Raw genomic sequence first — 16,773 nt, 5'->3', positions numbered from 1 at the left:
TCAAACCTTGTTTTACCGAATAATTAGCAGTTAAAGCAAGAATTCCGATCGTTTCTGGGGGCAAGGTGTTGTGCGTTATCCGCACTTACCACAAAGGAAACATTGGACTTCGAGCACGCGGTAATCCTAATCTTCTAACTAATACAGTATACGCCTAGAGCCTCTGCCGAATGCCTAAAGCACGGAGGAATCGCGCGGGTCGTAACAACGCATTTCGGCGACTTGAATACGACCTCCACGTGGCTGCGATTTACGATCATAACGCGATCATCGGCGAGGAAGTGAGTTACGACGGCGAGTACGAACTCCTCGTGCACGACCGCCTCTGGAGCGCCTTACCAGCCCCATCTGCGCCCGTAGCAGCTTACCAGGAAAGTAGTTTTGGACCACGCATCTCCCCCGAGGATTATCTGCGCAGAGCGGACACCGAAAGGTAGGTGAGAATCATACACCGAGTTTTATTCCCGGTTGCTTTCGCGTTTCCCATCGTGCATACGTTTACATCTGTAAAAGATAGAGTATAAAGAAATTAGACGTGAACGAATATAAGAGTACTCGCGTTCAGGATTCTTTCGGGTTGCGTCATTCGTTTTGTTCGCGTGAACCGACCGTCGCATGGTTGCATCACCCGACCGGAAGGGTTTTACGACCGACCCTTTTTTGCCGCCCTTGCCACTTTCTCCTAAGGCATGTAGGGTTTTGTGTCGCTTTATCGTTGCGCCCGGAAATATTCCAGTTTCGTAATACCAATTTAACATTGAATATTCGCCGCGTAATATTAATTCCCGTTATTTGACGTAATGTGCCCGCCTTGTTTTCTCGAGCCACGAGATTCGTGCACTCACCCGGCCGCCGTATACAGATACCGTAGGAGCACGGTGCGGTTGCCTCACCACGTTCGGATATCGACGCGTGGACGACGCTATCGCCGAGTTACTCCCTAATAGTGCCGAATATCTTTGCTTTCGACGCAAGGAAGAAATACCGGAGGGAACTCTTACGTATCGTCTTGAATTGGCCCACGCGTTCCAGTTCGGGTATACTTCCGCCCAGGATCATTGCGATTGCTGCCGTGCCAGTCTTGTAATAGTCCGCGACATTGAGCTTTGCCCTGACTGCACCGAAGTTTTTACTGTGTCACTGGAAGTGCTTGGGGAATTAGGCAACGCTATAGAGAACATCTGCGGGCGATACTACCTCGACGAGACGAATCCCGCTCCCGACGGCATTTTATCGCGCCGACTAACCAATTTCTCTGTTGCATTGATCCGCTTACAGTCTAATAATCACCCGACGTCTGGTTAAACGCAAGGTTAGCCGTGTAATTCGCCGGAATTCCTCGAGAGCTCAATAATTTGCCGCTGACATTATCGGAGAGGTTCCCGCGGTTTTGATGTAACGTAATCAGGGTTTCGTACTCCTTAATTCCTTAACTCTTCCGAACCGCTGCTGGCGATTTGCCGCTCGATCGTTGGCAGCGTCGCCGAGAGGCGAGCGTATTCCCGCCTTTGTCCAGTGCCACATGCCGCCGCGAAGATCATAGCCAAGCGTGATGAGATAGAACGACAGCGTTACGGAATTCCGCCCCGTCAAGGGCCGAGCCCAAACAAACAAATCCTCAGCGCAAACCGTCGTTTCCCCGAAACAGATGCGGGTCCTAGCCTGCGCTACAGGCAGCCCGCACCGCCGGAATGACGACGCTCGCCACCGCGATTCGACACATACAGAGACCGCTATCGGAACTATGCACTGCGCTACCCTTCCGAGTGGGTCGAGCGCCGCGGCGAAGTAAGACGCACCGCGCCGCTTTACGAGAAACGCGAATCGCCTACGCCGAGGGGAGGCGACAGAGGGCCGCGCGACTACGGATCGCAGCCTAACGATAAATGGTGCAGGTATTGCAAAAATCGCGGCCATGAAATCGAGGAATGTCGGAAACGACAATATAATAACAGTCGCCTCAACGAACCGGGAAACGGTCGGGATCCGCCCCGTGGGTCGGACGCAGCGCGCGCGGATCCTCCAAGGAGTACGCGTCCGGTGAACGTCGTGGAGACGACCGAAGAAGCGTCAGGATCGCAATCTTAAATCCGCAAGAGTATTCACACGCCCCCACTATAACATTGTCCGCGCGTGGCTTAATCAAGGAAACTAATTTCATGGTCGACACAGGAGCGGCACCGAATCTAATAAAAGAGCGCTGCTTACATCCCGAGACTCCGGTATTCAAACGCGATACAATATACCTGACTGGAATCACCGAAGGCAGGCTGGAAACTCTCGGGTCGGCTCGTATAGAATTTATGGGCCACAAGATAACCCTACACGTGGTACCTGACCATTTCCCCATCGTCCAGGAAGGAATCCTAGGATCAGAATTCCTGCGCGATAACGCCAAAATCGATTTCGGGCGAAAACAGATAGAGTGGCAAGGAATACGCCTGCCTTTTGCCCGACGGGAAACTATCGTAATACCAGGTCGCTGCCGCGCCACGTTTTGTATGAACGTCGCGAACCCAGAAATAGCAGTCGGTTATATCCCGCGACTTAGAGTCTGCGATGGGGTATACCTCGGCGAAGCGGTCGTGACTAATCGCAACGGAAGGGCATATTCGCAAATAATCAATTCGACCGAATCCGATAAAGAAATCGCCATTCCTACTATTCAACTCAAGGAGATCGAATCAATCTCACGGGACCTCCCTAGGGAAGAGTCCTCTCTTAATTGCGGGGTTATAGGAAGTAGAATCCAGGAAGTAGAATCGAATTCAGAAAGAATCTCAGCGATTCGAACGCTCCTTCGTTTAGAGCACCTCAGTCAGGTGGAGACAGAGCATGTCGGTAGGCTCATCGAAAAAAACCCAGTGTTACGTCGCAGGCGAGACGTGCTACGCGTGGAGCGAGTGCTGCTCGCACTGCGTGTTGGTTTTTTGCAAAATAACTTGACCGGATTACTGATATAAATTGCGGTTGTATACTCCGTATAGAAAAGTCGATAGTCTCCTGGAAAAGACGATATCATGCGGTCCTATCTCTGCGTCTACGTCAATGACGGTAGGATTCGGTAAATCGTAAAAAGAAGTACTTTCTTCGCGTAAATATTCCAGAAATGCCACGAATGCCTCGGAGCAGGGATCGCAGTCGGTTACTTCGCGCCAAATAGCCAATCCAGTGCCGCAAGAATTGCAAAGCCTTTCTTCTCGAGTAGTCCCAACGTTAATATAATGTCTTAAGATAGCGGTGAATTGTTGATCGAAATTATACTGGGATTTACACTCTAGGCATATAAGACTGGCGGAATTTGTATCGGTAGCTATACCGACAAGACCATAACCGAATTCGACTACACACCGAGAGATACTTATTTGGTCGTTAAAGACGGCGGCTGGATGTGTTCTTTCCTGACGCGAGCTTTCCGATCGTCCTCTGCACATAACGCGTTTCATGAACAAGAAATGAAAATTCACTTACCTTTCGTTGGCCCGGTTCCTGGATTCGGGCTTCCGATTCTCGTTGTCGGCCTGGCGGGTCTCGGGATGCACACTAGGATGCGGCGTTGCTGGATTCGGAGGACTTGGAGCCCACAGGCTGTTCTCGAAATACGCTTCGTATTCCGGCTGGTAGGTTTCTTCACATCCGAGCAGTTCACTCAAATCACCGGTGAGCGCGGATTTAATTTCGTATAAGGCGCGGCGAATTGCACGCTGACGTCCGGCACGGTTTTTACGATTCTTAGGCATCGGGAGTGACCATGAAGGGAAAATACTACTTCCCTTACAAGTTACGAGTATTAAATTGAATTTTCTAACGCGATGACAATCTGTAACCCTCTGTGGAGAGTAGTGCGGGTGGACGCACAACTTGCTAGCCAAGAGGCGGGACAGGTTATCAGATATTTCGTAATTTGACGATTTAAAAGTGCGTGAGAAGCGATACCTCTCTTGGGGGTAGTGCGGGTGGACGCACAACCTGCTAACCAAGAGACCAAGCACGGCCTCCCTGGACGCTTGCGTTTGATTGAATTTCGCGTGGTCACTCTACCTCGCGAACTCTGTCGATTGTACGTTTCGCTAGGAGGGGTGGAAGGGTTAGGATTTATTAATTATTTAACACTGATCACTTTTCACTTATATATATATATTGTAGAATATTCAGATACAAGATTAATACAGAGATTGATTAAATTGTAAACGCTTTTACAGTTAAGTTTAAATTCAATGATGTTAATAAAATTGGAATTGATTCGAATTTATTTCTTAACACTAGAATTGGAATTGATTTGAGTTAACACTTAGAATTGGAATTGATTGGAAATTATTCTCTTAGCACTAGAATTGGAATTAGTTTGAAGTTATTTCCTACTACTAGAATTGGAATTGATTTCTCTTAACACTAGAAATTGAATTGGAAGAGGGAGTTCACGGACTGGAGGTCCTCTCCAGTCGTATTCGCGGGATGAACTGAACGCAGTCGGCCGTGCACTGATGTGCTTCGATTCGGCGGCTCGAAACTGCGGCGACGCTATGGTGGGGTGCGCGCCCAATGTGGGAAGCGCTGGCGGTGGGAGTGCGGCGCTCGCGTGGGAGGCCAGAGAGTTGCCCTGGTGGGGCTCGCGGTGGCCTAGGGACGTATCACGTCTATTCCTTGTTCCGTGCTATACAAAAATTATCTCTATAAATTTGAAAGGAGTAACATTTTTACCATAGGGCATAAAATTATTAATTTATTCGTTTATTCTGACGCGACAGACGTGACACCAGATCTTTTCCAGCTCCCTTCCGATCACCTCGGATACACAGACGCTACTGCTCACACGATTACGACGACGGATAACCAACCCGTCAATACAAAGCAATATCGATTCCCGCCTATACACAAAGAGGAAATTACTAAGCAAGTAAACGAGCTACTAAAAAACGACGTAATCTGTCCCTTCAATTCCCCGTACAATTCCCCTCTGTGGATTGTTCCTAAGAAACCGGATTCGAAAGGTAATAAACGATGGCGCATGGTCATAGATTACAGAGCGCTCAACGAGAAAACAATAGGCGACGCGTACCCCCTCCCCAACATAACCGAAATCCTAGATCAACTGGGAAGCGCGAAATATTTTAGCGTTTTCGATCTAGCGTCGGGTTTCCATCAAATACCGATGCATAAGTCGGACGCGCCGAAAACGGCTTTCTCCAAGCCTTTCGGGCACTATGAATTTAAACGCATGCCGTTCGGGTTAAAAAACGCCCCGGCGACCTTTCAGCGACTTATGGATCAGGTGTTGAGCGGCCTCCAAGGAACCGAGGTATTCGTGTACCTCGACGATATTGTGGTATATGCTAGCTCACTGCGAGAGCATGAAATAAAATTTAATAAGCTGGCCGAAAGATTGAGAGGCGCGAAGCTCCGCCTCCAGCCTGACAAATGCGAATTTCTGCGGAAAGAGGTCACATATCTGGGCCACGTAATCGGAGAAGACGGGGTGAAGCCTGACCCGAAAAAAATTCACGCCGTTGAAAATTTTCCGCGCCCCCATACCGCGAAAAACATTAAACAATTTCTCGGACTCGCGGGTTACTATCGGAGATTCATACCGAACTTCTCGAAAACAGCTAAACCTCTGACGGACTTATTAAAAAAGGAGGTACCGTTCGGATGGGGCGATCCACAGGAAAACGCGTTCGCGCAGCTTAAACACGCCCTATGCACGGAACCCCTTCTCCAATATCCCGACTTTTCTCAACAATTCGTCGTAACTACAGACGCCTCCAAGTTCGCGATCGGCGGAATCCTCAGTCAGGGACCGCTTGGCAAGGATCTCCCTATCGCATACGCGTCCCGATTACTAAACCCGCCGGAACAGAACTACTCCACGATCGAAAAGGAATTGCTCGCTATAGTTTATTGCGTAAATTACTTTAGACCATATTTATACGGAAGAAGATTCCAGCTCGTCACCGACCACAAACCCTTGACATGGTTGCATTCGGTTAAGGACCCCAACGGACCTCACGATTAGTCAGATGGCGATTAAAATTAGCCGAATACGAATATGAAGTTATGTATCGAGCCGGCAAAACCAATGTAAACGCAGACGCGCTGTCACGAAACCCCGCTTTTCCCGTCCTTCCCCTCGAGAGCACATCGAATATCGCGAGACGGAACGATAGCGAGCCCGAGGAAGATTCGTCAACCGACGACGATACCGAAATCCGCCCCCACGTCGTCACTTCCGACAAGGACCTCGACAGTGACACCAGCGAAGAATCTCTATTTAACGCGAATAACGCTCCGTTTCAATTCCATCACGCGAAAGTGAAGGAAATCGTAGATAACTTTACGAGTAGAAGCGACAACCTGGTGGTATTCGTGAGCGTCCAAGGTGAACCTTGCGATTTAGGGGCTCGGATGCTCAGCCAACAGGGACTACTGCCTAAATTGCGGGACGTCATGCTGAACAGGGCAAACGTCACGCAAAGCGGCAAACGGCGAATTATTGCATTGCCGATTGAAGTAAATGTCTCCGCGATAACCACGCTAGAAAGTATTAGAGAGGCCGTGGTGTCACTACTCGACGTCACGAACGAACTCGACATACGGTCCATATCTGTCTGCAAGGGGGATGCGAGTGGAGTACCGTGGAGGAAAATAGAAAAGGTTATTCGCGACGCATTTTGGAACCAAGATATAGAAATATCGATATGCGGTAATAAAATCACTGTTCCACCCCCCGAAGATAGAAACCGCTTGATCGAGGAATATCACGCGTCCGCAATAGGAGGCCATAAAGGCATAAACAAAACATGCGCGCGCCTCAAATCGCGGTACAATTGGCCTAGACTGAAGGAAGAAGTAACGCGGTTCATAAATAATTGCGAAGGCTGCCAGTTGAAAAAATTGGTTAGAGTAAAGACCCGACAGCCCATGATTCTAACGGATACACCCGACAAAGCGTTTGATAAGATATCTATGGATATCATGGGGCCGCTCCCCACCACTCGCAGGGACCACTCATACATACTTACTATACAAGATCTCTTGACGAAGTATTCACTAGCTATTCCCCTCAAGGGGATCTCGGCTATCGACGTGGCCGACGCTTTCGTAAACGAATTCATTTGCGTGCATGGTGCCCCGCGAGCGGTACTAACGGACCAAGGGTCTCATTTTCTAAATTCTTTAATGCGCAACATAGCTCGCAAATTCAGAATTAAACAGTGTAAGACCACTGCGTACCACCCTCAGTCCAATGGCTCCGTGGAGCGCTCGCACCATGTACTTTGGGAGTATTTGAAACAATTTGTCAATGACCACCATGATTGGGACGAATATCTAAAATTAGCTAGTTTTTCTTACAACACGAGCGTACATGAGGGAACGAAATTCACCCCTCACGAATTGGTCTACGGGAGCGTCGCGCGTACTCCCGAAAGCGATCCCTTCCCCGAGGACGAGCGCGACGAAAGCTACGCTGGCTATCTACTCGAACTAAATGCGAATCCCAGAGGGCCGCGCGTCGTAACCTGAATGCTGCGAAGGTTAGATCAAAGCGATACTATGATAAAAGGGTTAAGGCATGCAACTTTGAAGCGGGAGACCAGGTGTACATGCTTAAAGAACCTGTGAGAAATAAACTAAGTCCACAATACACCGGTCCCTACAAAATAGCGGACGTGCTAAGTAATAATAATGTTAAATTAGAGATAAGGCCAGGTAAATTGCGTACTATCCATATGGACAAACTGAAGAAGGCGGGGAATCGGAGCCCCACCACACGCCGTGCCCCACCACAACCAGAGCCGGGGGCGAGCGAGCAACCAAGCGGCAGTCGACACACGTCACCCCTTGAAGAAACATGGAGCCACAACGAATCTTAACGCTTTTACTGTTCCCGACGCTCAGCTTTGGCTTGACGGGCTATGACTGCGGAGGCAGCGGACTCAATATCACAACCTTGTCGCTGCTGGACGTCGGCGCCTGTAATGTCGAGGATATGGAGCCAACGAGCACGGAGACGTACGTACAACTCATGCAGAGTTCCGATTTCGAGAGCTTGCCAATAATTCAATGCCGAATTGAAATCGACCGGACCATATACTACTGCGGCATGCACTCGCACATATCAATTGTATCCGACGGTCGAAAGGTGTACATCAAAGAGATCGGCTGGCAAACCTGCCAGAAAATCCACGAGACTGGAACTCTCGCGCTAGGAACCGCCTTCGTGGATAGATTGATTGTAAACGCCACGAATCATAGGAGCGTCACTATGGCTGGACAAACGCACGCTGACGGCCGTTGTTCCGGGACGCAGTACACGGACGGATTCGAAACATGGGAGAGCGTGGTAGTACAAGCATCCTTAAAGGTGGTATTGAGGACGTTTGAAGCACCATTCAAACGGTCAGCGAACTCATTAAATCTGCCATCTGGAGCGCGCTGCCCCGTGCAACTGGGGAGCTGCGCCGATTTCGACGGTACGGAAACCTTCTGGAAAACACCGTCCGACGACAGCTGCCACTTCAACCAGTACGATATACTTTACGAGGATATGGCCATAAAACTGTCGCCGAAGCCCAAACAAACTGCCCCAGTGGTATATACAGTGACCACCGGAGATACAACGTTCGCCTTGACAAAAACGACGGAATTCAACCTATGTGGCTATCGACTTTTCCAGATCGAGCACCCAAAGCTTGTTATATTGGAAACACAGCGAGGACGCACGTTCAAATCTAAGTCACAGATCTCAGTTAACAACTTAGATATATTCTCTTATGTGAATTCGAAATTCGTTTACGTGGAGAAACACGTGAAAACGCAATTTACCAGGCTTTACCACGACATTATGGAGCAGAAATGTGCATTAGAGCGCCAGATCCTCCAGAATGCGCTCTCATTGGCAACTATAGCCCCAGACGAAATGGCCTTCCGGATAATGAAAGCCCCTGGATACACGGCGGTCACAGCCGGAGAAGTCATCCATATTGTCCAATGCGTCCCAGTAGAATGCAAGCTGCGACATACCGAAGAGTGTTACAACGAGTTGCCAGTTACCTACCGCAATTCGTCACACTTTTTATTGCCACGCACCAGAATTCTGACCAGGACAGGAACACACAAAGACTGCAACGAGTTGCTTCCTGGCATGTACAAACTACACGGCAGTTGGTACCGAGTAGGCCTGAAGCCGATCGAGTCGCTTCCTCCGCCGACGATCCAGCCGCTTTCTACCCCCACGTGGAAATACGTCAATCCGGACGCACTCGCCACCAGTGGAATCTACTCCGCGGACGATCTGAACCGACTGCGAGACCACATAATGTTCCCAGTCGAAAAGCCGTCTATGCTGAATACAATAGCGCGAGGGGCCTTAGGACAGGACGTCCCGAGCGGGAGTATTTCCTTGATGAATCTTCTCGACGAAAAGTCTTTAGATCGGATCGCTGAAAGCACAGGGAAGCGATTATGGCAAGGATTTATTACGTTTGGCTCGGCCAGCGCAGGAGTCTTGGCGTTATTCGTGATAGCCAGACTGATCAAGTTGGTGATCGATACGATCATCCACGGATACGCGTTGCACAGAATATACGGATGGAGCCTTCATATATTGGGAGCAGTATGGTCGTCGGTCACTAACCTTTTGCTGCATATGGGTAACCCAGCAACAAAAACCGACTCGCCTAGCAGGGAACGCCTCATGCCAATAGCTCAGAGCTCGACAGAAGACACACCGACGGCGCCCGAAATCGCCCCTAGTGCTGAAAAGGAAAAGTTTAGTGAGCATGTGCGGTCATACAGTGAACTCCAAAAATACTTACGCGAAGACGTAGTATAGAGACAAATAAGTGCGATAACTAATTATAAGCGTTAGAATATAAGACGAATAAACATAAGTAAAATAATTGTAGCTTAAACCTTCTGCAACTCAACCTCTAGTAGAGCAGGGGAAATGCACGGCACCTGGCCCTGCATTTCTTCTTAGGGGGGGAGGTGTAACGTCAGGAGAGCCAACGTAAAAATTTCTTTTCCTTCCCCTTTTCCCACCTGCGCAGAAGCGCCACTATTCAAGCCAAAGTTGGCAACAACCGGCTCTCCTGCCGTTGCATATCACGCGTTGCGCCTTACCGCCAGTGAATATACACTGTAATAAATATAAGTAATAAAATTAAATAATAATAATAAATAAATCATGTGTTACGTCACAGGCGAGACGTGCTACGCGTGGAGCGAGTCTGCTCGCACTGGGCTGCGTGTTGGTTTTTTGCAAAATAACTTGACCGGATTACTGATATAAATTGCGGTTGTATACTCCGTATAGAAAAGTCGATAGTCTCCTGGAAAAGACGATATCATGCGGTCCTATCTCTGCGTCTACGTCAATGACGGTAGGATTCGGTAAATCGTAAAAAGAAGTACTTTCTTCGCGTAAATATTCCAGAAATGCCACGAATGCCTCGGAGCAGGGATCGCAGTCGGTTACTTCGCGCCAAATAGCCAATCCAGTGCCGCAAGAATTGCAAAGCCTTTCTTCTCGAGTAGTCCCAACGTTAATATAATGTCTTAAGATAGCGGTGAATTGTTGATCGAAATTATACTGGGATTTACACTCTAGGCATATAAGACTGGCGGAATTTGTATCGGTAGCTATACCGACAAGACCATAACCGAATTCGACTACACACCGAGAGATACTTATTTGGTCGTTAAAGACGGCGGCTGGATGTGTTCTTTCCTGACGCGAGCTTTCCGAACGTCCTCTGCACATAACGCGTTTCATGAACAAGAAATGAAAATTCACTTACCTTTCGTTGGCCCGGTTCCTGGATTCGGGCTTCCGATTCTCGTTGTCGGCCTGGCGGGTCTCGGGATGCACACTAGGATGCGGCGTTGCTGGATTCGGAGGACTTGGAGCCCACAGGCTGTTCTCGAAATACGCTTCGTATTCCGGCTGGTAGGTTTCTTCACATCCGAGCAGTTCACTCAAATCACCGGTGAGCGCGGATTTAATTTCGTATAAGGCGCGGCGAATTGCACGCTGACGTCCGGCACGGTTTTTACGATTCTTAGGCATCGGGAGTGACCATGAAGGGAAAATACTACTTCCCTTACAAGTTACGAGTATTAAATTGAACTTTCTAACGCGATGACAATCTGTAACCCTCTGTGGAGAGTAGTGCGGGTGGACGCACAACTTGCTAGCCAAGAGGCGGGACAGGTTATCAGATATTTCGTAATTTGATGATTTAAAAGTGCGTGAGAAGCGATACCTCTCTTGGGGGTAGTGCGGGTGGACGCACAACCTGCTAACCAAGAGACCAAGCACGGCCTCCCTGGACGCTTGCGTTTGATTGAATTTCGCGTGGTCACTCTACCTCGCGAACTCTGTCGATTGTACGTTTCGCTAGGAGGGGTGGAAGGGTTAGGATTTATTAATTATTTAACACTGATCACTTTTCACTTATATATATATATTGTAGAATATTCAGATACAAGATTAATACAGAGATTGATTAAATTGTAAACGCTTTTACAGTTAAGTTTAAATTCAATGATGTTAATAAAATTGGAATTGATTCGAATTTATTTCTTAACACTAGAATTGGAATTAGTTTGAAGTTATTTCCTACTACTAGAATTGGAATTGATTTCTCTTAACACTAGAAATTGAATTGGAAGAGGGAGTTCACGGACTGGAGGTCCTCTCCAGTCGTATTCGCGGGATGAACTGAACGCAGTCGGCCGTGCACTGATATGCTTCGATTCGGCGGCTCGAAACTGCGGCGACGCTATGGTGGGGTGCGCGCTGTTACGTCGCAGGCGGTGGCGAGATTGCCAAAGCAAATCGCCACGTGGCACTGGACCAAGGCGGGAATACGCTCGCCTCTCGGCGACGCTGCCAGCGATCGAGCGGCAAATCGCCAACAGCGGTTCGGAAGAATTAAGGAATTAAGGAATTAAGGAGTACGAAACCCTGATTATACTGCTCAAATCCGCGGGAACCCCTCCGATAATGTCAGCGGCGAATTATTAAGTTCTCAGGAAATTTCAGTGAATTACACGGCTAACGTTGCGTTTAACCAGACGTTGGGCGATTATTAGACTGTAAGCGGATCAGTGCAACAGAGAAGTTGGTTAGCCGGCGCGATAGGATGCCGTCGGGAGCGGGATTGGTCTCGTCGAGGTAGTATCGCCCGCAGATGTTCTCTATAGCGTTGCCTAATTCCCTGAGCACTTCTAGAGACACAGTAAAAACTTCGGTGCAGTCAGGGCAGAGCTCAATGTCGCGGACTATTACAAGACTAGCGCGGCAGCAATCGCAATGATCCCGGGCGGAAGTATACCCGAACTGGAACGCGTGGGCCAATTCAAGACGATACGTAAGAGTTCCCTCTGGTATTTCCTCTTTACATCGAAAGCAAAGATATTCGGCACTATTAGGGAGTAACTCGGCGATAGCGTCGTCCACGCGTCGATATCCGAACGTGGTAAGGCAACGCACCGTGCTCCTACGGTATCTGTATACGGCGGCCGGGTGAGTGCGCGAATCTCGTGGCTCGAGAAAGCAAGGCGGGCACATTACGTCAAATAACGGGAATTAATATTACGCGGCGAATATTCAATATTAAAATGATATTACGAAACTGGAATATTTCCGTGCGTAGCGATAAACCGGCTCAAAACCCTACATGCCTTAGGAGAAAGTGGCAAGGGCGGCAAAAAAAAGGGTCGGTCGTAAAACCCTTCCGGTCGGGCGATGCAACTATGCGACGGTCGGTCGACGCGAACAAAACGAGTGACGCAACCCGAAAGAATCTTGAACGCGAGTACTCTTATATTCATTCACGTCTAATTCCTTTATACTCTATATTTTACTGAAACGTACGCAAGATGGGAACGCGAAAGCAACCGGGAATAAAACTTGATGTATGATTTTCACCTACCTTTCGGTGTCCGCTCTGCGCAGATACTCCTCGAGGGAGATGCGTGGTCCGAAACTGCTTCCCTGGTAAGCTGCTACGGGGGTGGACGGGGCCGGTAAGGCGCTCCAGAGGCGGTCGTGCACGAGAAGTTCGTACTCGCCGTCGTAACTCACTTCCTCGCCGATGATCGCGTTATGATCGTAAATCGCGGCCACGTGGAGGTCGTATTCAAGCCGCCGAAGTGCGTTGTTACGACCCGCGCGATTCCTCCGTGCTTTAGGCATTCGGCAGAGGCTCCAGGCGTATATTGTATTTAATTAAAAGATTAGAATTACCGCGTGCTCGAAGTCCAATGTTTCCTTCGTGGTAAGTGCGGATAACGCACAACACCTTGCCCCCGGAAACGATTGGAATTCTCGCTTTAACTGCTAATTATTCGGTAAAATAAGGTTTGAGTTAATGCCCGTTGCCTCTTTAGCCTCGCGAACACTTCCGATTTCTCGCGGCGATAGGAAGGATGATGCAATGAATGACACGTGGCGAATACACTGTACTTACTATATTCAAATATTCATGAATCGAATTACACTCGCGTAACACTTGGTTAAATTTAGAGCAATACAAAATTTAGAATACAAATGATCACTTAATTAACTTAACTAGATTGAGACGAAATAGAATTGACTTAAAATTAGAATTGGAATTGGGATTGGATTTGGATTGACACTCGCACGATGTGTACTACTCGACGGCGCGTACAAGAGTGAACGAGCATGGCCGCGCGTTGTAACGCGTGCCTGCGGCGGCGCTGTTGCGCAACGTGGCGGTAGCGTGGGTACGCCAATGCACGTGGCGCAAGATGGCGGATGGCGTGGGCACGCCAAAGCACGCGGCGCAAGATGGCGGATGGCGTGGGTACGCCAAAGCACGTGGCGCAAGATGGCGGATGGCGTGGGTACGCCAAAGCACGTGGCGCTCGCGACGGTCATAGCCTATAAAGCTAGACCAGACGCACATATCTATAATGGTCGTTGGTCGGCCAATCAGCGCGCGGCTGACTGGAGATGATGCGCAACAGCAACGCGAGCCTTATTGTAGTATTAATAATTTTACAATTATTTAGGTTCATTGTTAGCGTGATTTATTTATTATTATTATTTAATTTTATTACTTATATTTATTACAGTGTATATTCACTGGCGGTAAGGCGCAACGCGCGATATGTCAACGGCAGGAGAGCCGGTTGTTGCCAACTTTGGCTTGAATAGTGGCGCTTCTGCGCAGGTGGGAAAAGGGGAAGAAAAGAAATTTTTACGTTGGCTCTCCTGACGTTACACCTCCCCCCCTAAGAAGAAATGCAGGGCCAGGTGCCGTGCATTTCCCCTGCTCTACTAGAGATTGAGTTGCAGAAGGTTTGAGCTACAATTATTTTACTTATGTTTATTCGTCTTATATTCTAACGCTTGTAATTAGTTATCGCACTTATTTGTCTCTATACTACGTCCTCGCGTAAGTATTTTTGGAGTTCACTGTATGACCGCACATGCTCACTAAACTTTTCCTTTTCAGCACTAGGGGCGATTTCGGGCGCCGTCGGTGTGTCTTCTGTCGAGCTCTGAGCTATTGGCATGAGGCGTTCCCTGCTAGGCGAGTCGGTTTTTGTTGCTGGGTTACCCATATGCAGCAAAAGGTTAGTGACCGACGACCATACTGCTCCCAATATATGAAGGCTCCATCCGTATATTCTGTGCAACGCGTATCCGTGGATGATCGTATCGATCACCAACTTGATCAGTCTGGCTATCACGAATAACGCCAAGACTCCTGCGCTGGCCGAGCCAAACGTAATAAATCCTTGCCATAATCGCTTCCCTGTGCTTTCAGCGATCCGATCTAAAGACTTTTCGTCGAGAAGATTCATCAAGGAAATACTCCCGCTCGGGACGTCCTGTCCTAAGGCCCCTCGCGCTATTGTATTCAGCATAGACGGCTTTTCGACTGGGAACATTATGTGGTCTCGCAGTCGGTTCAGATCGTCCGCGGAGTAGATTCCACTGGTGGCGAGTGCGTCCGGACTGACGTATTTCCACGTGGGGGTAGAAAGCGGCTGGATCGTCGGCGGAGGAAGCGACTCGATCGGCTTCAGGCCTACTCGGTACCAACTGCCGTGTAGTTTGTACATGCCAGGAAGCAACTCGTTGCAGTCTTTGTGTGTTCCTGTCCTGGTCAGAATTCTGGTGCGTGGCAATAAAAAGTGTGACGAATTGCGGTAGGTAACTGGCAACTCGTTGTAACACTCTTCGGTATGTCGCAGCTTGCATTCTACTGGGACGCATTGGACAATATGGATGACTTCTCCGGCTGTGACCGCCGTGTATCCAGGGGCTTTCATTATCCGGAAGGCCATTTCGTCTGGGGCTATAGTTGCCAATGAGAGCGCATTCTGGAGGATCTGACGCTCTAATGCACATTTCTGCTCCATAATGTCGTGGTAAAGCCTGGTAAGTTGCGTTTTCACGTGTTTCTCCACGTAAACGAATTTCGAATTCACATAGGAGAATATATCTAAGTTGTTAACTGAGATCTGTGACTTAGATTTGAACGTGCGTCCTCGCTGTGTTTCCAATATAACAAGCTTTGGGTGCTCGGTCTGGAAAAGTCGATAGCCACATAGGTTGAATTCCGTCGTTTTTGTCAAGGCGAACGTTGTATCTCCGGTGGTCACTGTATATACCACTGGGGCAGTTTGTTTGGGCTTCGGCGACAGTTTTATGGCCATACCCTCGTAAAGTATATCGTACTGGTTGAAGTGGCAGCTGTCGTCGGACGGTGTTTTCCAGAAGGTTTCCGTACCGTCGAAATCGGCGCAGCTCCCCAGTTGCACGGGGCAGCGCGTTCCAGATGGCAGATTTAATGAGTTCGCTGACCGTTTGAATGGTGCTTCAAACGTCCTCAATACCACCTTTAAGGATGCTTGTACTACCACGCTCTCCCATGCTCCGAATCCGTCCGTGTACTGCGTTCCGGAACAACGGCCGTCAGCGTGCGTTTGTCCAGCCATAGTGACGCTCCTATGATTCGTGGCGTTTACAATCAATCTATCCACGAAGGCGGTTCCCAGCGCGAGAGTTCCAGTCTCGTGGATTTTCTGGCAGGTTTGCCAGCCGATCTCTTTGATGTACACCTTTCGACCGTCGGATACAATTGATATGTGTGAGTGCATGCCGCAGTAGTATATGGTCCGGTCGATTTCAATTCGGCATTGAATTATTGGCAAGCTCTCGAAATCGGAACTCTGCATGAGTTGTATGTACGTCTCCGTGCTCGCTGGCTCCATATCCTCGACATTACAGGCGCCGACGTCCAGCAGCGACAAGGTTGTGATATTGAGTCCGCTGCCTCCGCAGTCATAGCCCGTCAAGCCAAAGCTGAGCGTCGGGAACAGTAAAAGCGTTAAGATTCGTTGTGGCTCCATGTTTCTTCAAGGGGTGACGTGTGTCGACTGCCGCTTGGTTGCTCGCTCGCCCCCGGCTCTGGTTGTGGTGGGGCACGGCGTGTGGTGGGGCTCCGATTCCCCGCCTTCTTCAGTTTGTCCATATGGATAATACGCAATTTACCTGGCCTTATCTCTAATTTAACATTATTATTACTTAGCACGTCCGCTATTTTGTAGGGACCGGTGTATTGTGGACTTAATTTATTTCTCACAGGTTCTTTAAGCATGTACACCTGGTCTCCCGCTTCAAAGTTGCATGCCTTAACCCTTTTATCATAGTATCGCTTTGATCTAACCTTCGCGGCATTCAGGTTACGACGCGCGGCTCTCTGGGATTCGCTTATTTTCGCATTTAGTTCG

At 48.9% G+C, this 16,773-nt stretch overlaps 1 protein-coding gene and 1 long non-coding RNA gene across 2 annotated transcripts; both read right to left on the bottom strand.

Moving 5' to 3' along the window:
* Positions 1 to 8,715: 8,715 nt before the first annotated feature.
* LOC148936390 (uncharacterized) lies at positions 8,716 to 10,089 on the bottom strand. The gene is made up of 3 exons (XR_016139564.1): positions 9,913 to 10,089; positions 9,635 to 9,755; positions 8,716 to 9,440 (listed from the first exon to the last, which is right to left on the bottom strand). It is a non-coding gene; the product is annotated as an uncharacterized LOC148936390 (long non-coding RNA).
* Positions 10,090 to 14,307: 4,218 nt separating this feature from the next.
* Positions 14,308 to 16,536, bottom strand: LOC148936389 (uncharacterized). The gene has a single exon (XM_089078334.1). It carries the CDS (start codon positions 16,390 to 16,392, stop codon positions 14,410 to 14,412), a length of 1,983 nt encoding a protein of 660 aa, XP_088934460.1. The 5' UTR covers positions 16,393 to 16,536; the 3' UTR covers positions 14,308 to 14,409.
* Positions 16,537 to 16,773: the final 237 nt, after the last annotated feature.

The sequence above is a fragment of the Pogonomyrmex barbatus genome, unplaced genomic scaffold (genome assembly GCF_055798465.1).
Source record: "Pogonomyrmex barbatus isolate J1 unplaced genomic scaffold, ASM5579846v1 scaffold22, whole genome shotgun sequence".
In the NCBI taxonomy this organism is placed as follows: Eukaryota; Metazoa; Arthropoda; class Insecta; order Hymenoptera; family Formicidae; genus Pogonomyrmex; species Pogonomyrmex barbatus.
This window is presented reverse-complemented; position numbering and strand designations above follow the sequence as displayed.

What these genes read in the sequence shown, in the direction of transcription:
- LOC148936389 (XM_089078334.1), bottom strand. Translation starts at nt 16,392, where the DNA reads ATGGAGCCACAACGAATCTTAACGCTTTTACTGTTCCCGACGCTCAGC.